The sequence below is a fragment of the Chiloscyllium plagiosum genome, unplaced genomic scaffold (assembly GCF_037043375.1).
Source record: "Chiloscyllium plagiosum isolate Xiang-an unplaced genomic scaffold, Cpla_swu_hap1 HiC_scaffold_19, whole genome shotgun sequence".
Lineage (NCBI taxonomy): Eukaryota > Metazoa > Chordata > Chondrichthyes > Orectolobiformes > Hemiscylliidae > Chiloscyllium > Chiloscyllium plagiosum.
Window position 1 is genome coordinate 64,720,537 of NW_028270157.1, and position 24,187 is coordinate 64,744,723.

The 24,187-nt window shown below is 63.2% G+C and overlaps 1 protein-coding gene across 1 annotated transcript in view; it reads right to left on the minus strand.

The window, feature by feature from the left end:
• Window positions 1–24,187, minus strand: part of ipo8 (importin 8) — a 113,049-nt gene extending 88,862 nt beyond the window's left edge. Inside the window, exon 1 of the mRNA XM_043709009.2 lies at window positions 23,934–24,187. Within this exon, the coding sequence (XP_043564944.1) occupies window positions 23,934–24,017 (84 nt within the window). The 5' untranslated portion in view covers window positions 24,018–24,187. The remainder of the gene's footprint in view (window positions 1–23,933) is intronic.

Consider the following 24,187-nt stretch of genomic DNA (forward strand, 5'->3'; position numbering starts at 1 on the left):
TCTCCCCCGATTCCTCCCCCAACTCTCTCCCCAGACTCCCCCCTCCAATCTCTCCCCCCGATTCACCCCCACTCTCTCCCTCTGATTCCCCCCCACTCTCCCCACCCAACTCTCTCCTGATTTACCCCACACACTCTCCCCCCCGATCCCCCCCACAGCCCCCCAACTCTCTCCCCCTCGATTCCCCCCACTCTCTCCCCGATTCCCCCCCACTCTCTCCCCCAATTCACCCCCACTCTCTCCTGCTGATTGCCCTAATTACTCCCCCGATTCCCCCCCAACTCTCTCCTTCCATTTCCCCCCGATTCCCCCCCACTCTCTCCCCTCCCGATTTCCCCCCACTCTCTCGCCCTGATTTCCCCCTACTCTCTCCCCCCAATTCCCCTCCACTCTCTCTTCCCATTTCCCCCGATTCCCACCCCACTCTCTCCCCCTCGATTCCCCCCCCCCACTCCTCCCCCTCGATTCCCCCCCCCCCCCACTCTCTCCCCCTCGATTCCCCTCCCCACTCTCTCCCCCTCGATCCCCCCCCCCTCTTCCCCCTCGATTCCCCCCCCCTCTCTCCCCCTCGATTCCCCCCCCTCGATTCCCCCCCCCTCTCTCCCCCTCGATTCCCCCCCCTCTCCCCCTCGATTCCCCCCCCTCTCTCCCCCTCGATTCCCCCCCCTCTCTCCCCCTCGATTCCCCCCCCTCTCTCCCCCTCGATTCCCCCCCCTCTCTCCCCTCGATTCCCCCCCCTCTCTCCCCCTCGATTCCCCCCCCTCTCTCTCCCCCTCGATTCCCCCCCTTCTCTCTCCCCCTCGATTCCCCCCCTCTCTCTCCCCCTCGATTCCCCCCCTCTCTCTCCCCCTCGATTCCCCCCCCTCTCTCTCCCCCCTCGATTCCCCCCCTCTCTCTCCCCCTCGATTCCCCCCCCTCTCTCTCCCCCTCGATTCCCCCCCACTCTCTCCCCCCTCGATTCCCCCCCACTCTCTCCCCCTCGATTCCCCCCCACTCTCTCCCACTCGATTCCCCCCACTCTCTCCCCCCTCGATTCCCCCCCACTCTCTCCCCCTCGATTCCTCCTCACACTCTCCCCCCCGATTCCCCCACACTCTCTCCCCCCATTCCCATCCACTTCCCCCCGATTCCCCCTACCCTCTCTCCCCAATTCGCCCCCACTCCCCCCCCAATTTCGCCCCACTCTCTCTCCCCGATTCCCCCCACTCTCTCTCCCCCGATTCCCCACCACCACTCTCTCTCCCCCCTCGATTCCCCCCCCACTCCCTCCCCCTCGATTCCCCCCCCCACTCCCTCCCCCCTCGATTCCCCCCCCACTCCCTCCCCCTCGATTCCCCCCCCCACTCCCTCCCCCTCGATCCCCCCCCACTCCCTCCCCCTCGATTCCCCCCCACTCCCCCCCCGATTCCCCCCCACTCTCTCCCCCTCAATTCCCCCCACTCTCTCCCCCTCGATTCCCCCCCCACTCTCTCCCCCTCGATTCCCCCCCACTCTCTCCCCCTCGATTCCCCCCCACTCTCTCCCCCTCGATTCCCCCCCCACTCTCTCCCCCTCGATTCCCCCCCCACTCTCTCCCCCTCGATTCCCCCCCCCACACTCTCCCCCCGATTCCCCCCCACTCTCTCCCCCCATTCCCACCCACTTCCCCCCGATTCCCCCCACACTCTCCCCCCAATTCCCACCCACTTCCCCCTGAATCCACCCCACCCTCTCTCCCCAATTTGCCCCCACTCTCCCCCCAATTTCGCCCCACTCTCTCTCCCCGATTCCCCCCACTCTCTCTCCCCGATTCCCCACCACCACTCTCTCTCCCCCCGATTCCCCCCCAACTCTCTCCCGCCATTCCCCCCGATTCGCCCCCCCACACTCTCTCCCCCAAATCCCCCCGAACTCTCTCCCCTGATTCCCAACTATCTCCCCCCAATTCCCCCCACCCACTCTCCCTGACTACCCTCCCCACTCTCTGCCCCCCATTTCACCCACTCTCTCCCACCCGATTTGCCCCCACTCTTTCCCCCGATTACCCCCACTCTCCCCCCGATTCACCCCCACTCTCTCCCCCCGATTATCCCCCCACTCTCTCCCCTGCCTCCTCCCCCACTCTCTCCCTCCTTGATTCCCCCCCCGCTCTCTTTCCCCGATTCCCCCCACTCCTCCCGATTCCGCCCCCACTCTCTCCCCCGATTCCCCCAAACTCTGTCCCCCCCGAATCCCCTCCACTCCCCCCCCAATTCCCCAAACCCTGTCCCCCCCGATTCCCCCCAACGCTGTCCCGATTCCCCCGCACTCCCCTCCGATTCCCCCCACTCCCCTCCGATTCCCCCCACTCTCTCTCCCCCGATTCCACCCTAACTCTCTCCCGCCGATTCCCCCCAACTCTCTCCCCCCGATTTCCCCCACTCCCCAATTCCCCCAACTCTCTCCCCCAATTTCCCCCACACTCCCCCCCAATTCCCCCACACTCTCTCCCCCAACTATCTCCTCCCGATTCCCCACACTCACTCCCCCCGATTACCCCCGAAACTCTCTCCCCCATTTCACCCACTCTCTCCCCCCAATTACCCCCACTCTCTTCCCGATTCCCCCCACTCTCTCCCCCCAATACCCTCCCACTCTCTACCCGATTCCCCCCCCCACTGTCTCCCCCACTCTCGCCCCCAATTCCCCCCCACTGCCCCAACGCTCTCCCCACGATTCCCCCACCCACTTTCTCTCCCGATTCCACCCCACACTCTCCCCCCAATTCCCCCCACTCTCTCTCCCCCCCAATTCATGACTCTATGTCATAAATATATGGTGGCAATTATCCCCACTCTCTCCCCGATTCCCCCCACTCTTTCCCCCGATTCCCCCCACTCTCTCTCCCTCCGATTCCCCCACTCTCTCCCGATTCCCACCATTCTCTCCCCCTGATTTCCCCCCCACTCTGTCTCCACCCGATTCCCCCCCACACTCTCTCCGACTCCCCCCCACTCTCACCGATTCCTCCCCACTCTCTCCCTCCTGATTCCCCCCACACTCAACTACCGATTCCCCCCCACTGTCTCTCCCCCATTCTCCCCTACTCTCTCCCCTGATTCCCCCCCACTCTCTCTCCGATTCCCCCTCTACGCCCGATTCCCTCCCACTCTCTCCCCCCGATTCCCACCCCTCACTCTCTCCCCAGATTATCCCCGCACTCTCTCCCCCCGACTCACTCCCCCCCGATTCCACCCACACTCTCTCCCCCTCGATTCCCCCCCCCCACTCTCTCCCCCTCGATTCCCCCCCCACTCTCTCCCCCCGATTCCCCCCCACTCTCTCTCCCCCCATTCCCACCCACTTCCCTCCGATTCCCCCCACACTCTCCCCCCAATTCCCACCCACTTCCCCCTGAATCCACCCCACCCTCTCTCCCCAATTCACCCCCACTCTCCCCCCAATTTCGCCCCACTCTCTCCCCAATTCCCCCACTCTCTCTCCTCGATTCCCCACCACCACTCTCTCTCCCCCCGATTCCCCCCCAACTCTCTCCCCTGCCTCCTCCCCACTCTCTCCCTCCTTGATTCCCCCCCGCTCTCTTTCCCCGATTCCCCCCACTCCTCCCGATTCCGCCCCCACTCTCTCCCCCGATTCCCCCAAACTCTGTCCCCCCGAATCCCCTCCACTCCCCCCCAATTCCCCCAAACCCTGTCCCCCCGATTCCCCCCAACGCTGTCCCGATTCCCCCGCACTCCCCTCCGATTCCCCCACTCCCCTCCGATTCCCCCCACTCTCTCTCCCCCGATTCCACCCTAACTCTCTCCCGCCGATTCCCCCCAACTCTCTCCCCCCGATTTCCCCCACTCCCCAATTCCCCCAACTCTCTCCCCCAATTTCCCCCACACTCCCCCCCAATTCCCCCACACTCTCTCCCCCAATTCCCCCCCAACTATCTCCTCCCGATTCCCCACACTCACTCCCCCCGATTACCCCCGAAACTCTCTCCCCCATTTCACCCACTCTCTCCCCCAATTACCCCCACTCTCTTCCCGATTCCCCCCACTCTCTCCCCCAATACCCTCCCACTCTCTACCCGATTCCCCCCCCACTGTCTCCCCCACTCTCGCCCCCAATTCCCCCCCACTGCCCCAACGCTCTCCCCACGATTCCCCCACCCACTTTCTCTCCCGATTCCACCCCACACTCTCCCCCCAATTCCCCCCACTCTCTCTCCCCCCAATTCATGACTCTATGTCATAAATATATGGTGGCAATTATCCCCACTCTCTCCCCGATTCCCCCCACTCTTTCCCCCCGATTCCCCCCACTCTCTCTCCCTCCGATTCCCCCACTCTCTCCCGATTCCCACCATTCTCTCCCCCTGATTTCCCCCCCACTCTGTCTCCACCCGATTCCCCCCCACACTCTCTCCGACTCCCCCCCACTCTCACCGATTCCTCCCCACTCTCTCCCTCCTGATTCCCCCCACACTCAACTACCGATTCCCCCCCACTGTCTCTCCCCCATTCTCCCCTACTCTCTCCCCTGATTCCCCCCCACTCTCTCTCCGATTTCCCCTCTACGCCCGATTCCCTCCCACTCTCTCTCCCCGATTCCTTCCCACTCTCTCCCCTCCCAATTCCCCCTCACTCTCTCCCCCTGATTCCCCCACTCTCTCTCCCCACGATTTCCCTCACTCTCTCCCCCCGATTATCCCCCCACTCTCTCCCCGAATTCCCCCCCACTCTCTCCCCCCCAACTCTCTCCCTCCTTGATTCCCCAACTCTCTCCCCGATTTCCCCGCACTCTCTCCCACCTGATTCACCCCACACTCTCTCTCCCCCCGATTCCGCCACACTCTCTCTCCCCAATTCTCCCCCACTCTCTCCCCTGATTCCCCTCCACTCTCTCCCCAATTCCCCCCTCTCTCCGATTCCCCCACACTCTCTCCCCCCACTCTCTCCAATCCACCCCTCCCCCCAATTCCGCCCCCACTCTCTCCCCCGATTTCCCCCCAACTCACTCCCCCCCGATTCCCCCCACTCCCCCCGATTCCGCCCCCACTCTCTCCCCCGATTCCCAACTCTCTCCCCCCCGATTCCCCCACACACTCTCCCTGATTCACCCCACTCTCTACGCCCAATTCCCCCGCACTCTCTCCCACCTGATTTACCCCACTCTCTCTCCCCCCGATTCCCCCACACTCTCTCTCCCCAATTCTCCCACACTCTCTCTCCCCAATTCCCCCCACTTCCCCCCGATTTCCACCCACTCTCTCCGCCCGATTCCCCCCCAACTCTCTCCCCCTGACTCACCCCAAAAATCTCCCCCCTTGATTCCCCCACTCTCTCCCACCGATTCCTCCCACTCTCTCCCCCCGATTCCCACACCCCCACGCTCTCTCCCCAGATTATCCCCGCACTCTCTCCCCCTGACTCACTCCCCCCCGATTCCACCCACACTCTCTCCCCCTCGATTCCCCCCCCACTCTCTCCCCCTCGATTCCCCCCCACTCTCTCCCCCCGATTCCCCCCCACTCTCTCTCCCCCCATTCCCACCCACTTCCCTCCGATTCCCCCCACACTCTCCCAATTCCCACCCACTTCCCCCTGAATCCACCCCACCCTCTCTCCCCAATTCACCCCCACTCTCCCCCCAATTTCGCCCCACTCTCTCTCCCCAATTCCCCCCACTCTCTCTCCTCGATTCCCCACCACCACTCTCTCTCCCCCCGATTCCCCCCCAACTCTCTCCCGCCACTCCCCCCGATTCCCCCCCCACACTCTCCCGATTCCCCCCCCCACTCTCTCCCCCAATTCCCCCCGAACTCTCTCCCCCGATTCCCAACTATCTCCCCCCAATTCCCCCCACCCACTCTCCCTGATTACCCTCTCCACTCTCTGCCCCCCCATTTCACCCACTCTCTCCCACCCGATTTGCCCCCACTCTCTCCCCCGATTACCCCCACTCTCTCCCCGATTCACCCCCACTCTCACCCCCGATTATCCTCCCACTCTCTCCCCTGCCTCCTCCCCACTCTCTCCCTCCTTGATTCCCCCCCACACTCTCCCCCCAACTCACTTCCCCCGATTCCCCCCACTCCTCCCGATTCCGCCCCCACTCTCTCCCCCGATTCCCCCAAACTCTGTCCCCCCGAATCCCCTCCACTCCCCCCCAATTCCCCCAAACCCTATCCCCCCGATTCCCCCCAACGCTGTCCCGATTCCCCCGCACTCCCCTCCGATTCCCCCCACTCCCCTCCGATTCCCCCCACTCTCTCTCCCCCGATTCCACCCCAACTCTCTCCCGCCGATTCCCCCCAACTCTCTCCTCCCGATTTCCCCCCCAATTCCCCCAACTCTCTACCCCGATTTCTCCCACCCTCCCCAATTCCCCCACACTCTCTCCCCCAATTCCACCCCAACTATCTCCTCCCGATTCCCCACACTCACTCCCCCCGATTCTCCCCCACTCTCTCTCCCCCCAATGCCCCAACGCTCTCCCCACGATTCCCCCACCCACTTTCTCTCCCGATTCCACCCCACTCTCTCCCCCCAATTCCCCCCACTCTCTCTCCCACCAATTCATGACTCTATGTCATAAATATATGGTGGCAATTATCCCCACTCTCTTCCCCCCCACTCTCTCCCTGATTCCCCCCACTCTTTCCCCCCGATTCCCCCCCACTCTCTCCCGATTCCCACCATTCTCGCCCCCTGATTTCCCCCCAACTCTGTCTCCACCCGATTCCCCCCCACACTCTCTCCGACTCCTCCCCACTCTCTCCCTCCTGATTCCCCCCACACTCAACTACCGATTCCCCCCCACTGTCTCTCCCCAATTCTCCCCCACTCTCTCTCCTGATTCCCCCCCACTCTCTCTCCGATTCCCCCACGCTCTCTCCGCCTGATTCCCTCCCACTCTCTCTCCCCGATTCCTTCCCACTCTCTCCCCTCCCAATTCCCCCTCACTCTCTCCCCCCGATTCCCCCACTCTCTCCCCACGATTCCCCTCACTCTCTCCCCCCGATTATCCCCCCACTCTCTCCCCCAATTCCCCCCCACTCTCTCCCCCCGCCTCCCCCCCAACTCTCTCCCTCCTTGATTCCCCAACTCTCTCCCCCTGATTCCCCCGCACTCTCTCCCACCTGATTCACCCCACACTCTCTCTCCCCCCGATTCCCCCACACTCTCTCTCCCCAATTCTCCCCCACTCTCTCCCCTGATTCCCCTCCACTCTCTCCCCAATTCCCCCCACTCTCTCCCCTGATTCCCCCACACTCTCCCCCTGATTATCCCCCCACTCTCTCCCCCAATTCCGCCCCCACTCTCTCCCCCGATTCCCCCCAACTCACTCCCCCCCCGATTCCCCCCACTCCCCCCGATTCCGCCCCCACTCTCTCCCCCGATTCCCCCACACACTCTCCGTGATTCACCCCACTCTCTACGCCCAATTCTCCCCCACTCTCTCTCCCACCTGATTCACCCCACTCTCTCTCCCCCCGATTCCCCCACACTCTCTCTCCCCAATTCTCCCCCACTCTCTCCCCTGATTCCCCTCCACTCTCTCCCCAATTCCCCCCACTTCCCCCCGATTTCCACCCACTCTCTCCACCCGATTCCCCTCCAACTCTCTCCCCCTGACTCACCCCAACAATCTCCCCCCTTGATTCCCCCACTCTCTCCCACCGATTCCTCCCACTCTCTCTCCCCAGATTATCCCTGCACTCTCTCCCCCCGACTCACTCCCCCCCCCCCCGATTCCACCCACACTCTCTCCCCTGATTACCCCCAACTCTCTCCCCCCACTCTCTCACTGATTCACCCCACTCTCTATGGCCGATTCCCCCCCACTCTCTCCCCTGATTCCCCCCCACTCTCTCCCCCGATTCCCCCCCCACTCTGTCTCCACCCGATTCCCCCCAAATCTCTCTCCCTGACTCCGCCCAATTCCCCCCAATCTCTCTCCCTGACTCCTCCCCACTCTCTCCCCGATTCCCCCCACTTCCTCTCCCCAATTCTCCCCCAGTCACTCCCTCGATTCCCCCCCACTCTCTCCCCCCGATTCCCCCCACTCTCTCCCCCATTCCCCCCACTCTCTCCCACCCAATTCGCCCCCACTCTCTCTTCCTGATTCCCCCCCACTCTCTCCCCGATTCCCCCCCACTCTCTCTTCCTGATTCCCCCCTCACTCTCTCCCCGATTCCCCCCACTCTCTCTCCCCACAATTCTCACCCACTCTCTCCCCTGATACCCCCCATTCTCTCCTACCGATTCCCCCCACTCTCTCTCCCCAATTCTCCCCACTCTCCCCCCCGATTTCACCTGCACTCTCTCCCCCCGATTCCCCCCACTCTCTCCCCGATTCCCCCCCCTCCAGCGATTCCCACCCACTCTCTCCCCCCGATTTCACCCGCACTCTCTCCCTCCGATTCCCCCCACCCTCTCTCCCCAATTCTCCCCCAGTCTCTCCCCGATTCCCCCCACTCTCTCTCTCCCGATTCCCCCCAACTCTGTCTCCACCCGATTTCCCCCCCCACTCTCCACCCAATTCCCCCCACTCTCTCTCCCCCTGATTCCCCCCACACTCTCTCTCTCCCCAATTCCCCCCCACTCTCTCCCCCCAGATTATCCCCGCACTCTCTACCCCCAATTCCCCCCCACTCTCTCCCTCCCAATTCCCCCCCAATTCCGCCCCCACTCTCTCCCCCGATTCCCAATCTCTCCCCCCGATTCCCCCAAACTCACCCCCCCCCCCGATTCCCCCCACTCCCCCCGATTCCACCCCCACTCTCTCCCTCGATTCCCCCACACTCTCCCTGATTCACCCCACTCTCTACGCCCAATTCTCCCCCACTCTCTCCACCTAATTCCCCCGCACTCTCTCCCACCTGATTCACCCCACTCTCTCTCCCCCCGATTCCCCCACACACTCTCTCCCCAATTCTCCCCCACTCTCTCCCCTGATTCCCCACAATTCTCTCCCCAATTCCCCCCACTTCCCCCTGATTTCCACCCACTCTCTCTGCCCGATTCCCCCCAACTCTCTCCCCCTGACTCACCCCAACAATCTCCCCCCTTGATTCCCCCACTCTCTCCCACCGATTCCTCCCACTCTCTCCCCCCGATTCCCACCCCCCACTCTCTCCCCAGATTATCCCCGCACTCTCTCCCCCCGACTCACTCCCCCCCGATTCACCCCCACTCTCTCCGCCCGATTCCCCCCACTCTCTCCCGATTCCCCCCACTCTCTCCCCTCGATTCCCCCCACTCTCCCCCCTTGATTCCCCCCCACTCTCTCTCCCCAGATTCCCCTCACTGTCTCTCCCTGATTTCCCCCCCCAAATCACCCCCACTTTCACCCCCCACTCTCTCCCCTCAATTCCCCCAACTCTCTCTCCACGACTTCCCCCAACTCTCACCCCCCTTGATTCCCCCCCAATCTCTCCCCCGATTCCCCCCCACTCTCTCTCTCCCAATTCCCCCCACTCTCTTCCCCGATTCACCCCACTCTCTCTCCCGATTGCCCCCCCACTCTCTCCCAATTACTCTCCCCCCTGATTCCCCCCACACTCTCTCCCCCCCGATTCCCCCCACTCTCACCTACTGATACCTCCCCACTCTCTCTCCCCAATTCTCCCCCACTCTCTCCCGATTCCCCCCCCCCACTCTCTCTCTCCCCCTGATTCCGCCCACACTCTCTCTCTCCCCAATTCCCCCCCACTCTCTCCCCCCAGATTATCCCCGCACTCTCTCTCCCCAATTCCCCCCCACTCTCTCCCTCCCAATTCCCCCCCAATTCCGCCCCCACTCTCTCCCCCGATTCCCAATCTCTCCCCCCGATTCCCCCAAACTCACCCCCCCCGATTCCCCCCACTCCCCCCGATTCCGCCCCCACTCTCTCCCTCGATTCCCCCACACTCTCCCTGATTCACCCCACTCTCTACGCCCAATTCTCCCCCACTCTCTCCACCTAATTCCCCCGCACTCTCTCCCACCTGATTCACCCCACTCTCTCTCCCCCCGATTCCCCCACACTCTCTCTCCCCAATTCTCCCCCACTCTCTCCCCTGATTCCCCTCCATTCTCTCCCCAATTCCCCCCACTTCCCCCTGATTTCCACCCACTCTCTCTGCCCGATTCCCCCCAACTCTCTCCCCCTGACTCACCCCAACAATCTCCCCCCTTGATTCCCCCACTCTCTCCCACCGATTCCTCCCACTCTCTCCCCCCGATTCCCACCCCCCACTCTCTCCCCAGATTATCCCCGCACTCTCTCCCCCCGACTCCCCCCACTCTCTCCCGACTCCCCCCACTCTCTCCCGATTCCCCCCACTCTCCCCCCTTGATTCCCCCCCACTCTCTCTCCCCAGATTCCCCTCACTGTCTCTCCCTGATTTCCCCCCCCAAATCACCCCCACTTTCACCCCCAATTATCCCCCCACTCTCTCCCCTCAATTCCCCCAACTCTCTCTCCACGACTTCCCCCAACTCTCACCCCCCTTGATTCCCCCCCAATCTCTCCCCCGATTCCCCCCCACTCTCTCTCTCCCAATTCCCCCCACTCTCTTCCCCGATTCACCCCACTCTCTCTCCCGATTGCCCCCCCACTCTCTCCCAATTACTCTCCCCCCTGATTCCCCCCACACTCTCTCCCCCCCGATTCCCCCCACTCTCACCTACCGATACCTCCCCACTCTCTCTCCCCAATTCTCCCCCACTCTCTCCCGATTCCCCCCCCCCACTCTCTCCCCGATTCCCCCACACTCTCTCCGCCCGATTCCCCCCAACTCTCTCCCCAATTCCCCCCACTCTCTCTCCACCGATTCCCCCACTCACTCCCCCGATTCCCCCATTCACTCCCCCCTGATTCCCCGCCACTCTCTCTCCCGATTCCCCCCCACTCTCTCTCCCTGATTCCACCTCACTCTCTCCCCTGATTCCCCTCCTACTCTCTTTCCGATTCCCCCCGATTCCCACCCACTCTCTCCCCCGATTCCCCCCACTCTCTCTTCCCAATTCCCCCCCACACTCTCCCCCGATTCCCCCCAACTCTCTCTTCCCAATTCCCCCCCACACTCTCCCCCGATTCCCCCCAACTCTGTCCCCTGATTCCCCCCAACTCTGTCCCCCCCGATTCCCCTCACACTCTGTCCCAGATTCCCCCCCACTCCCCCCCCCATTCAACCCCCACACTTTCTCCTGATTCACCCCAACTCTCTCCCCCCAATTCCCCCTCACTCTCTCTCCCCAATTCCCCCCCACACTCTCCCCCGATTCCCCCCACTCTCACCTACCGATTCCCCCCCACTCTCACCTACCGATTCTCCCCCACTCTCTCCCCTGATTTCCCCCCCACTCTCTCCCCGATTCCCCCCAACTCTCTCCCCCTGACTCACCCCAACAATCTCCCCCCTTGATTCCCCCACTCTCTCCCACCGATTCCTCCCACTCTCTCCCCCCGATTCCCACCCCCCACTCTCTCCCCAGATTATCCCCGCACTCTCTCCCCCCGACTCACTCCCCCCCGATTCCCCCCACTCTCTCCCGATTCCCCCCACTCTCTCCCCTCGATTCCCCCCACTCTCCCCCCTTGATTCCCCCCCACTCTCTCTCTGCAGATTCCCCTCACTGTCTCTCCCTGATTTCCCCCCCCAAATCACCCCCACTTTCACCCCCCAATTATCCCCCCACTCTCTCCCCTCAATTCCCCCAACTCTCTCTCCACGACTTCCCCCAACTCTCACCCCCCTTGATTCCCCCCCAATCTCTCCCCCGATTCCCCCCCACTCTCTCTCTCCCAATTCCCCCCACTCTCTTCCCCGATTCACCCCACTCTCTCTCCCGATTGCCCCCCCACTCTCTCCCAATTACTCTCCCCCCTGATTCCCCCCACACTCTCTCCCCCCCGATTCCCCCCACTCTCACCTACCGATACCTCCCCACTCTCTCTCCCCAATTCTCCCCCACTCTCTCCCGATTCCCCCCCCCACTCTCTCCCCGATTCCCCCACACTCTCTCCGCCCGATTCCCCCCAACTCTCTCCCCAATTCCCCCCACTCTCTCTCCACCGATTCCCCCACTCACTCCCCCGATTCCCCCACTCACTCCCCCCTGATTCCCCGCCACTCTCTCTCCCGATTCCCCCCCACTCTCTCTCCCTGATTCCACCTCACTCTCTCCCCTGATTCCCCTCCTACTCTCTTTCCGATTCCCCCCGATTCCCACCCACTCTCTCCCCCGATTCCCCCCACTCTCTCTTCCCAATTCCCCCCCACACTCTCCCCCGATTCCCCCCAACTCTGTCCCCCCCGATTCCCCTCACACTCTGTCCCAGATTCCCCCCCACTCCCCCCCCCCATTCAACCCCCACACTCTCTCCTGATTCACCCCAACTCTCTCCCCCCAATTCCCCCTCACTCTCTCTCCCCAATTCCCCCCCACACTCTCCCCCGATTCCCCCCACTCTCACCTACCGATTCCCCCCCACTCTCACCTACCGATTCTCCCCCACTCTCTCCCCTGATTTCCCCCCCACTCTCTCCCCGATTACCCCCACTCCCCACCAATTCCCCCACACTCTCTCCGCCCGATTCCCCCACTCTCTCCCCCCAACTCCCCCGCACTCTCTCCTCCGATGATTCCCCCCCACCCTCTCCCCCCTGATTCCCCACACTCTGTCTGCACCCGATTATCCCCCACTCTCTCTCCCTGACACTCCCCACTCTCCCCCCAATTCCCCCCACTCTCTCTCCCGATTCCCACCCACTCTCCCCCCAATTCCGCCACTCTCTCCCCCGATTCCCCCACACTCTCTCGCCCGATTTCGTCCCACACTCTCTCGCCCGATTCCCCCCCACCCTCTCTCCCCAATTCGCCCACACTCTCCCCCCGATTTCACCCCACTCTCTCCCCCCAAACCGCCCCACTCTCTCTCCCCGATTCCCCACCACCACTCTCTCTCCCCCCAGATCCCCTGCCCCAACTCTCTTCACCCAATTCCCCCCCTCTCTCCCCCTCCATTCCACCCCCTCTCTCTCCCCCCGATTCCTCCCCCAACTCACTCCCCAGACTCCCCCCCAATCTCTCCCCCCGATTCACCCCCACTCTCTCCCCCCCCAATTCGCCCCCCTACTCTACCCATTCAACTCTCTCCCCCGGATTCCCCCCACACTCTCCCCCCCCCGATTTCCCCCACGATTTCCCCCCAACTCTCTCCCCCTCGATACCCCCCCACTCTCTCCCCCACGAATCCCCCCACTCTCTCCCCCCAATTCCCCCCACTCTCTCCAGCAGATTCCCTTACTTACTCCCCCGATTCCCCCTCCACTCTCTCCTCCCATTTCCCCCCAATTCCCCCCCACTCTCTCCCCCCGATTCCTCCCACTCTCTCCCCCGATTCCCCACACTCTCCCCCGATTTCCACCCCACTCTCTTCCCCCAACTCCCCAACTCTCTCTCCCATGATTCCCCCCCACTCTGTCTCCCCCCCGATTCCCACCCACTTTCCCCTCGATTCCCCCACACTTTCTCCCCCCGATTCCCACCCACTCTCTCCCCGATTCCCCCCCAACTCTCTCCCCCCGATTTCGTCCCACTCTCTTCCGATTCCACCCCACCCTCTCCCAATTCGCTCCCAGTCTCCCCCCGATTTCGCCCCACTCTCCCCCCGATTCCCCACCACCACTCTCTCTCCCCCCGATTTCCCCCACTCTCTCCCCCCAGATCCCCTGCCCCAACTCTCTTCACCCAATTCCCCCCAATCTCCCCCTCCATTCCACCCCCACTCTCTCCCCCCAATTCCTCCCCCAACTCACTCCCCAGACTCCACCCCAATCTCTCCCCCCGATACCCCCCCACTCTCTCTCCCATGATTCTCCCCACTCTCTCCCCCCAATTCCCCCCCCCCACTCTCTCCAGCAGATTCCCTTACTTACTCCCCCCGATTCCCCCTCCACTCGCTCCTCCCATTTCCCCCCAATTCCCTCCCACTCTCTCCCCAATTCCCCCCCAACTCTCTCCCCCCGATTTCGTCCCACTCTCTTCCGATTCCACCCCACCCTCTACCCCCAATTCGCTCCCAGTCTCCCCCCGATTTCGCCCCACTCTCTCCCCAATTCCCCCACTCTCTCTCCCCGATTCCCCACCACCACTCTCTCCCCCCCATTCCGCCCCACTCTCTCTCCCCGAATCAACCCCCACTCTCTCTCTCTCTCCGTGATTCCCTCCAACTCTCTCCCCCCACTCTCTCCCCCCGATTCCCCCCCACTCTCTCCCCTCCAGATTCCCCCCCACACTCCCGTGTCCCCCCCACTCACTCCCCCGATTCCCCCCCTCCCCCCGATTCCCCCCATCTCTGTCCCCCCGATTCCCCTCCACTTCCCCCCCGATTCCCAAACTCTCTCCCCGATTCCCCCCAAACTCTGTCCCCCCGGTTCCCCCCCAACGCTGTCCCTCTGAATCCCCCCCACTCCCCTCCGATTCCACCCCAACTCTCTCCCCCCGATTCCCCCCCAACTCTCTCCCCCACGATTCCCCCAACTCTCTCCCCCTCGATACCCCCAACTCTCTCCCCCACGATTCCCCCCACTCTCTCCCCCCAATTCACCCCCCACTCACTCCAGCAGATTCCCTTACTTACTCCCCCCGATTCCCCCTCCACTCGCTCCTCCCATTTCCCCCCAATTCCCTCCCACTCTCTCCCCTCCCGTTCACCCCCACTCTCTCCCCCGATTCCTCCCACTCTCTCCCCCGATTCCCCCCCCACTCTCCCCCCATTCCACCCCACTCTCTCCCCCGATTCCCCCCACTCTCTCTCCCATGATTCACCCCCACTCTGCCTGCCCCCGATTCCCACCCACTTTCCCCTCGATTCCCCCACACTCTCCCCCCGATTCCCACCCACTCTCTCCCTGATTCCCAACTCTCTCCCCCCGATTTCGTCCCACTCTCTTCCGATTCCACCCCCCCCTCACCCCCCAATTCGCTCCCAGTCTCCCCCCGATTACGCCTCACTCTCTCCCCGATTCCCCCACTCTCTCTCCCTGATTCCCCACCACCACACTCCCCCCCCCCAATTCCGCCCCACTCTCTCTCCCCGAATCAACCCCCACACTCTCTCTCCGCGATTCCCTCCAACTTTCTCCCCCCCCGATTCCCCCCCACTCTCTCCCCTCCCGATTCCCCCCCCACACTCCCGTGTGTCCCCCACTCTCCCCCGATTCCCCTCCACTCTCTCTCCCCCCGATTCCCCCGATCTCAGTCCCCCCGATTCCCCTCCACTCCCCCCCGATTCCCAAACTCTCTCCCCGATTCCCCCCAAACTCTGTCCCCCCGATTCTCCCCCAATCCTGTCCCTCTGAATCTCCCCCACTCCCCTCCAATTCCCCCCACACTCTCCCCCGATTCCACCCTAACTCTCTCCCTCTGAATCCCCCCCACTCCCCCCGATTCCCCCACACTCTCCCCCGATTCCACCCTAACTCTCTCCCTCTGAATCCCCCCCACTCCCCCCGATTCCCCCACACTCTCTCCCTCAATTCCCCCGCACTCTCTCCCCCAATTCCCTCCCACTCTCTCCCCCAATTCCCCAACTCTCTCCCCCAACTCTCTCCCGATTCACCCCCACTCCCCCCGATTCCCCTCCACAATCCCCCCCACTCTCTCCCCCAATTCCCCCCACTCTCCCAATTTCACCCCACTCCCCCCCGATTCACCCCACACTCACTCCCCGTTTCACCCCCCACACTTTCTCCCCCGATTCCCCCCTCCCTCCCCCGATTCCCCCCACTTTCTCCCCCCGATTCCACCCCACTCTCTCCCCCCGATTCCCATTCTCTACCAATTCTTCCCACCCTCTCTCCCCAATTCTCCCCCAGTCTCTCCCCCGATTCCCCCCCACTCTCTCCCCCCTGATTACTCCCCACTCTCTTCCCCCTCACTCTCTCCCCCCTGATTACCCCCCACTCTCTCCCCCCGATTCCTCCCACTCTCTCCCCATGATTTCCCCACTTTCTCCCCATGATTCCCCCCAACTCTCTCCCCTGATTCCCCCACACACTCTCCCTGATTCACCCCACTCTCAACGCCCAATTCCCCCCCACTCTCTCCTAATTCCCCCGCACTCTCTCCCACCTGATTCACCCGACACTCTCTCTCCCCCCAATTCCCCCCACTCACACCTACCCCTGATTCCCCCCCTACTCTCCCCTGATTCTCCCCCTACTCTCTCCCCGATCCCCCCCACTGCCCCCCGATTCCCACCCACTCTCTCCCCCCGATTCTCCCCCACTCTCTCCCTTTGATTCCCCCCACTCACTCCGCCCGATTCCCCCCCACTCTCTCCCCCCCATTCGCCCCCACTCTCTCTTCCTGTTTCTCCCCCCACTCTCTGCCCGAATCCCTCCCACTCTCTCCCCCCAATTCCCCCCACTCTCTCTTTCCGATTCCCCCCCACTCACTCCCTGATTGCCCCCCACTCTCTCCCCCGATTCCACCACTCTCTCCTACCGATTCTCCCCCCGATTCCACCCCACTCTCTCCCCTGATACCCCCTACTCTCTCTCCCCAATTCTCCCCCAGTCTCTCCCTCGATTCCACCGCCACTCTCTCCCCAATCCCCCCCACTCCCCCCCCCCCCGATTCCCACCCACTCTCTCCCCCCGATTCTCCCACTCGCTCCGCCCGATTCCCCCCCACTCTCTCCCCCCCATTCGCCCCCACTCTCTCTTCCTGATTCTCCCCCCACTCTCTGCCCGATTCCCTCCCACTCTCTCCCCCAATTCCCTCCACTCTCTATTTCCGATTCCTCCCCACTCACTCCCTGATTCCCCCCCAACTCTCTCCCCCGCTCTCTCTCCCCCCCGATTCCACCCCACTCTCTTCTACCGATTCTCCCCCCGATTCCACCCCACTCTCTCCCCTGATACCCCCACTCTCTCCCCAATTCTCCCCCACTCTCTCTACCCAATTCTCCCCCACTCTCCACCAATTCCCACCAACTCTCTCTCCCCAATTCACCCCACTCTCTCCGTCCGATTCCCCCCGCCTCTCTCTCCCCCCCGATTCCCCCCCACTGTCTCACCCCAATACCCCACAATCTCTCTCCCCCGATTCCCCCCACTCTCTCTCCCCCGATTCCCCCCAACTCTCTCCCCCTCCTCCAACTCTCTCCCCCCAATTACGCCCCTACTCTCTCCCACCCGATTCCCCACACACTCTCCCCCGATTTCCCCCCACACTCTCCCCCGATTTCCTCCCCACTCTCTATCCCTGATTCCCCCCCACTCTCTGATTTCCCCCCACTCTCTCCCCTGATTCCCCCCCACTCTCTCCCCTGATTCCCCCCCACTCTCTGATTCCCCCCACTCTCTCCCCCCATATCCCCCCCACTCTCTCTACCCAATTCTCACCAGTCTACCCCCGATTTTGCCCCACTCTCTCCCCCCGATTCCTCCCCACTCTCTCTCTCCCCAATTTACCCCCACTCTCCCACTGACTATCCCGCACTCTCTCCCCAATTCTCCCCCACACTCCCCCCGATTTCGCCCCACTCTCTCTCCCCGATTCCCCCCACTCCCCCATACTCTCTCCGCCCGATTCCCCCCAACTCTCTCTCCCCCCGATTCCTCCCCACTCTACACCCCCAACCTCTCTTCCTGATTCCCCCCCACTCTCTCCCCCCAATTCACCGCCACTTTCTCCCCCCCGATTCCCCCCACCTTCACCCCCCGATTATCCCCCCACTCTCTCCCAATTCCCCCAACTCTCTCCCCCCGACTTCCCCCACTCTCTCCCCCCTTGATTCTCCCCCCGATTCCCCCCCCACTCTCTCTTCCCCCGATTCTCCCCCACTCTCTCCACCGATTCCCTCCCAACTCTCTCCTGCCGATTCCCCCCCACTCTCTCCCCCCAATTCCCCCCACTCTCTCTTTCCGATTCCCCCCCACTCACTCCCTGATTGCCCCCCACTCTCTCCCCCGATTCCACCACTCTCTCCTACCGATTCTCCCCCCGATTCCACCCCACTCTCTCCCCTGATACCCCCTACTCTCTCTCCCCAATTCTCCCCCACTCTCTCTACCCAATTCTCCCCCACTCTCTCCACCCAATTCTCCCCCACTCTCTCCACCCAATTCTCCCCAACTCTCTCCACCCAATTCTCCCCCACTCTCTCCGTCCGATTCCCCCCGCACTCTCTCCCCCCCGATGTCTCACCCCAATACCCCCCACTCTCTCTCCCCCGATTCCCCCCAATTATCCCACCACTCTCTCCCCCCGATTATCTCCCCCACTCTCTCCCCCCTTGATTCCCCCCCACTCTCTCCCACCTGATTCCCCCTGACTCTCTCTCCCCCCGATTCCCCCTCACTTCCCCCCGATTCCAACCCACTCTCTCCCCCAATTCCCCCAACTCTCTCCCTGATTCACCCCACTCTCTCCTACCTATTCCCCCCACCCTCTCTCCCCAATTCTCCCCCAGTCTCTCCCCCGATTCCCCCCGACTCTCTCCCCCCCGATTCCCCCCATTGTCTCCACCCGATTCCCCCCACTCTGTCTCCCTGACTCCACCCACTCTTCCCCCAATTCCCCCCACTCTCTCTCCCTAATTCCCCCCCCACTCTCTCCCCCGATCCCACCCTCTCTCTTCTCAACTCCCCCCCACACTCTCCCCCGATTCCCCCCCAACTCTCTCCCCTGATTCCCCCCCAACTCTGTCCCCCCGATTCCCCTCACACTCTGTCCCCGATTCCCCCCCAACTCTGTCCCCCAGATCCCCTCCCACTCTCTCCCCCAATTCCCCCCCCCAACTCCCTCCCCCCAATTCCCCCTCACTCTCTCCCAATTCTCCCCCACACTCTCGCCCCGATTCCCCCCACTCTCACCTACCAATTCACCCCACTCTCTCTCCCCAAGTCTCCCCCACTCTCTCCCGATTCCCCCGCACTCTCTCCCCAATTCCGCCCACTCCCCACCAATTCCCCCACTCTCTCTCCGCCCGATTCCCCCCACTCTCTCCCGACTCCCCTGCACTCTCTCCCCCTTGATTCCCCCCACTCTCTCCCCCCTGATTCCCCCCACTCTCTCCCCCCCGATTCCCCCCATCTCTCTCCCTGACACACCCACACTCTCCCAATTCCCCCCACTCACTTTCTCTCCCCGGTTCCCCCACTCTCTCCCCCTGATTCCCCCCATTCTCTCCTACCGATTCCCCCCACCCACTCTCCCCCAATCTCTCCCCCCGATTACCCCCCACAGTCTCCCCGATTCCCTCCCACTCTTCTCCCCTGATTCCCCCCCACTCTGTCTCCACCTGATTCTCCCCCACTCTCGCTCCCTGACACCCCCCCCACTCTCCCCCCACACTCTCTCTCCCCCCAATTCTCCCCACTCTCACCTACTGATTCCCCCCCACTCTCTCTCCCCAATTCTCCCCCACTTTCTCCCCAGATTCCCCTCCACTCTCTCCCCAATTCTCCCCCAATCTCCCCCCGATTCTCCCCACTCTCTCCCCCTAGATTATCCCCGCACTCTATCCCCTCGATTCCCCCACTCTCTCCCTGATTGCCCCCCATTCTCTACGCCCGATTCCCCCCCCACTCTCTCCCCCCGATTTCCCGCCACTCCCCCCGATTCCGCCCCCACTCTCTCCCCCGATTCCCCCCCAGTCTCTCCCCCCGATTTTCCCCCACTCTCTCCCCCCCCGATTCCCCCCACTCTCACCTACCGATTCCCCCCACCCTCTCTCCCTAATTCTCCCCCAGTCTCTCCCCCGATTTCCCCCCCACTCTCTCCCCCCGATTCCCCCCACTCCCTCTCCCCAATTCTCCCCCAGTCTCTCCCTCGATTCCACCCCCCCACTCCTCCCCGATTCCCACCAACTCTCTCCCCCCGATTCTCCCCCACTCGCTCCCTCTGATTCCCCCCACTCGCTCCGCCCGATTCCCCCCCACTCTCTCCCCCCCCAATTCGCCCCCACTCTCTCTTCCTGATTCTCCCCCCACTCTCTGCCCGATTCCCTCCCACTCTCTCCCCCAATTCCCCCCACTCTCTCTTTCTGATTTCCCCCATTCACTCCCTGATTCCCCCCCACACTCTCCTCTGATTCCCCCCACTCCCTCTCCCCAATTCTCCCCCAGTCTCTCCCTCGATTCCACCGCCACTCTCTCCCCAATCCCCCCACTCCCCCCCCCGATTCCCACCCACTCTCTCCCCCCGATTCTCCCACTCGCTCCGTCCGATTCCCCCCCACTCTCTCCCCCCCATTCGCCCCCACTCTCTCTTCCTGATTCTCCCCCCACTCTCTGCCCGATTCCCTCCCACTCTCTCCCCCAATTCCCTCCACTCTCTATTTCCGATTCCTCCCCACTCACTCCCTGATTCCCCCCCACTCTCTCTCCCCCCCGATTCCACCCCACTCTCTTCTACCGATTCTCCCCCCGATTCCACCCCACTCTCTCCCCTGATACCCCCACTCTCTCTCCCCAATTCTCCCCCACTCTCTCTACCCAATTCTCCCCACTCTCCACCAATTCCCACCAACTCTCTCTCCCCAATTCACCCCACTCTCTCCGTCCGATTCCCCCCGCCTCTCTCTCCCCCCCGATTCCCCCCCACTGTCTCACCCCAATACCCCACAATCTCTCTCCCCCGATTCCCCCCACTCTCTCCCCCCCGATTCCCCCCACTCTCTCTCCCCCGATTCCCCCCACTCTCTCTCCTCCGATTCCCCCCAACTCTCTCCCCCTCCTCCAACTCTCTCCCCCCAATTACGCCCCTACTCTCTCCCACCCGATTCCCCACACACTCTCCCCCGATTTCCCCCCACACTCTCCCCCGATTTCCTCCCCACTCTCTATCCCTGATTCCCCCCCACTCTCTGATTTCCCCCCACTCTCTCCCCTGATTCCCCCCCACTCTCTGATTCCCCCCACTCTCTCCCCCCATATCCCCCCCACTCTCTCTACCCAATTCTCACCAGTCTACCCCCGATTTTGCCCCACTCTCTCCCCCCGATTCCTCCCCACTCTCTCTCTCCCAACTCTCTCTCCCCAATTTACCCCCACTCTCCCACTGACTATCCCGCACTCTCTCCCCAATTCTCCCCCACACTCCCCCCGATTTCGCCCCACTCTCTCTCCCCGATTCCCCCCACTCCCCCATACTCTCTCCGCCCGATTCCCCCCAACTCTCTCTCCCCCCCGATTCCTCCCCACTCTACACCCCCAACCTCTCTTCCTGATTCCCCCCCACTCTCTCCCCCCAATTCACCGCCACTTTCTCCCCCCCGATTCCCCCCACCTTCACCCCCCGATTATCCCCCCACTCTCTCCCAATTCCCCCAACTCTCTACCCCCGACTTCCCCCACTCTCTCCCCCCGATTCCCCCCCCACTCTCTCTTCCCCCGATTCCCCCCCACTCTCTCCACCGATTCCCTCCCAACTCTCTCCCGCCGATTCCCCCCCACTCTCTCCCCCCAATTCCCCCCACTCTCTCTTTCCGATTCCCCCCCCACTCATTCCCTGATTGCCCCCCACTCTCTCCCCCGATTCCACCACTCTCTCCTACCGATTCTCCCCCCGATTCCACCCCACTCTCTCCCCGATACCCCCTACTCTCTCTCCCCAATTCTCCCCCACTCTCTCTACCCAATTCTCCCCCACTCTCTCCACCCAATTCTCCCCCACTCTCTCCACCCAATTCTCCCCAACTCTCTCCACCCAATTCTCCCCCACTCTCTCCGTCCGATTCTCCCCCACTCTCTCCGTCCGATTCCCCCCGCACTCTCTCCCCCCCGATGTCTCACCCCAATACCCCCCACTCTCTCTCCCCCGATTCCCCCCAATTATCCCACCACTCTCTCCCCCCGATTATCTCCCCCACTCTCTCCCTCCTTGATTCCCCCCCACTCTCTCCCACCTGATTCCCCCGACTCTCTCTCCCCCCGATTCCCCCTCACTTCCCCCCGATTCCAACCCACTCTCTCCCCCAATTCCCCCCAACTCTCTCCCTGATTCACCCCACTCTCTCCTACCTATTCCCCCCACCCTCTCTCCCCAATTCTCCCCCAGTCTCTCCCCCGATTCCCCCCGACTCTCTCCCCCCCGATTCCCCCCCATTGTCTCCACCCGATTCCCCCCACTCTGTCTCCCTGACTCCACCCACTCTTCCCCCAATTCCCCCCACTCTCTCTCCCTAATTCCCCCCCCACTCTCTCCCCCGATCCCACCCTCTCTCTTCTCAACTCCCCCCCACACTCTCCCCCGATTCCCCCCCAACTCTCTCCCCTGATTCCCCCCCAACTCTGTCCCCCCGATTCCCCTCACACTCTGTCCCCGATTCCCCCCCAACTCTGTCCCCCAGATTCCCTCCCACTCTCTCCCCCAATTCCCCCCCCCAACTCCCTCCCCCCAATTCCCCCTCACTCTCTCCCAATTCTCCCCCACACTCTCGCCCCGATTCCCCCCACTCTCACCTACCAATTCACCCCACTCTCTCTCCCCAAGTCTCCCCCACTCTCTCCCGATTCCCCCGCACTCTCTCCCCAATTCCGCCCACTCCCCACCAATTCCCCCACTCTCTCTCCGCCCGATTCCCCCCACTCTCTCCCGACTCCCCTGCACTCTCTCCCCCCTTGATTCCCCCCACTCTCTCCCCCCTGATTCCCGCCACTCTGTCTCCACCCGATTCCACCCATCTCTCTCCCTGACACACCCACACTCTCCCAATTCCCCCCACTCACTTTCTCTCCCCGGTTCCCCCACTCTCTCCCCCTGATTCCCCCCATTCTCTCCTACCGATTCCCCCCACCCACTCTCCCCCAATCTCTCCCCCCGATTACCCCCCACAGTCTCCCCGATTCCCTCCCACTCTTCTCCCCTGATTCCCCCCCACTCTGTCTCCACCTGATTCTCCCCCACTCTCGCTCCCTGACACCCCCCCCCACTCTCCCCCCACACTCTCTCTCCCCCCAATTCTCCCCACTCTCACCTACTGATTCCCCCCCACTCTCTCTCCCCAATTCTCCCCCACTTTCTCCCCAGATTCCCCTCCACTCTCTCCCCAATTCTCCCCCAATCTCCCCCCGATTCTCCCCACTCTCTCCCCCTAGATTATCCCCGCACTCTATCCCCTCGATTCCCCCACTCTCTCCCTGATTGCCCCCCATTCTCTACGCCCGATTCCCCCCCCCACTCTCTCCCCCCGATTTCCCGCCACTCCCCCCGATTCCCCCCCAGTCTCTCCCCCCCGATTTTCCCCCACTCTCTCCCCCCCCGATTCCCCCCACTCTCACCTACCGATTCCCCCCACCCTCTCTCCCTAATTCTCCCTCACTCTCTCCCCGATCCCCCCCACTCCTCCCCGATTCCCACCAACTCTCTCCCTCTGATTCCCCCCACTCGCTCCGCCCGATTCCCCCCCACTCTCTCCCCCCCCAATTCACCCCCACTCTCTCTTCCTGATTCCCCCCCCCACTCTCTCTCCCCCAATTCCCCCCCACTCTCTCCCCCCCCAATTCACCCCCACTAATCCCTGATTCCCCCCCACACTCTCCTCTGATTCCCCCACTCTCTCTCCCCGATTCTCCCCACTCTCTCCGTCCGATTCCCCCCGCCACTCTCTCCCCCCCCGATTCCCCCCCAGTCTCACCCCAATACCCCACAATCTCTCTCCCCCCGAATTCCCCCCCACTGCCCCCGATTCCCCCCCTCCCTCCCCCGATTCCCCCCCTCCCTCCCCCGATTCCCCCCCAACGCTCTCCGATCCCCCCCCCCCCACTTTCTCTCCCCCCATTCTCTCCCCACCCCAATTTCCCCTCTCCCCCCCCCCCCGCTCTCTCCCCAATTCTCCCCCCCTCTCTCCCCCCACTCCCCCCCGGGCGGTGGGACCAGGCCGAGACCACGATGACGAGCAGATATAAAATCGCACGCAGCCCGAAAAGCGGCGGTTAAGCGAGTGAGGGGGCTGCCCACCTGATTGAGCTCGCTCTCGGCCGCGATCCTCTGGCTCGGGTCGATGGTCCCCTTCAGCGCCTGGATGATCCGGTTCGGGTCCATGTCCCCGTGGCCTCCGCCTCCGCCGCCTCCCTGTCTGGCCTTGACCGTAAACCGGGGCGGGCGGCCACTCGGCGATCGATTGTTGTTTCTATTTTTTTTCGCTTTTCCTCCCTCCGCACCCGTGCGTCACTCGCGTCGCTCAAAGGTGGCGCCAAACACAAAATTTAAGG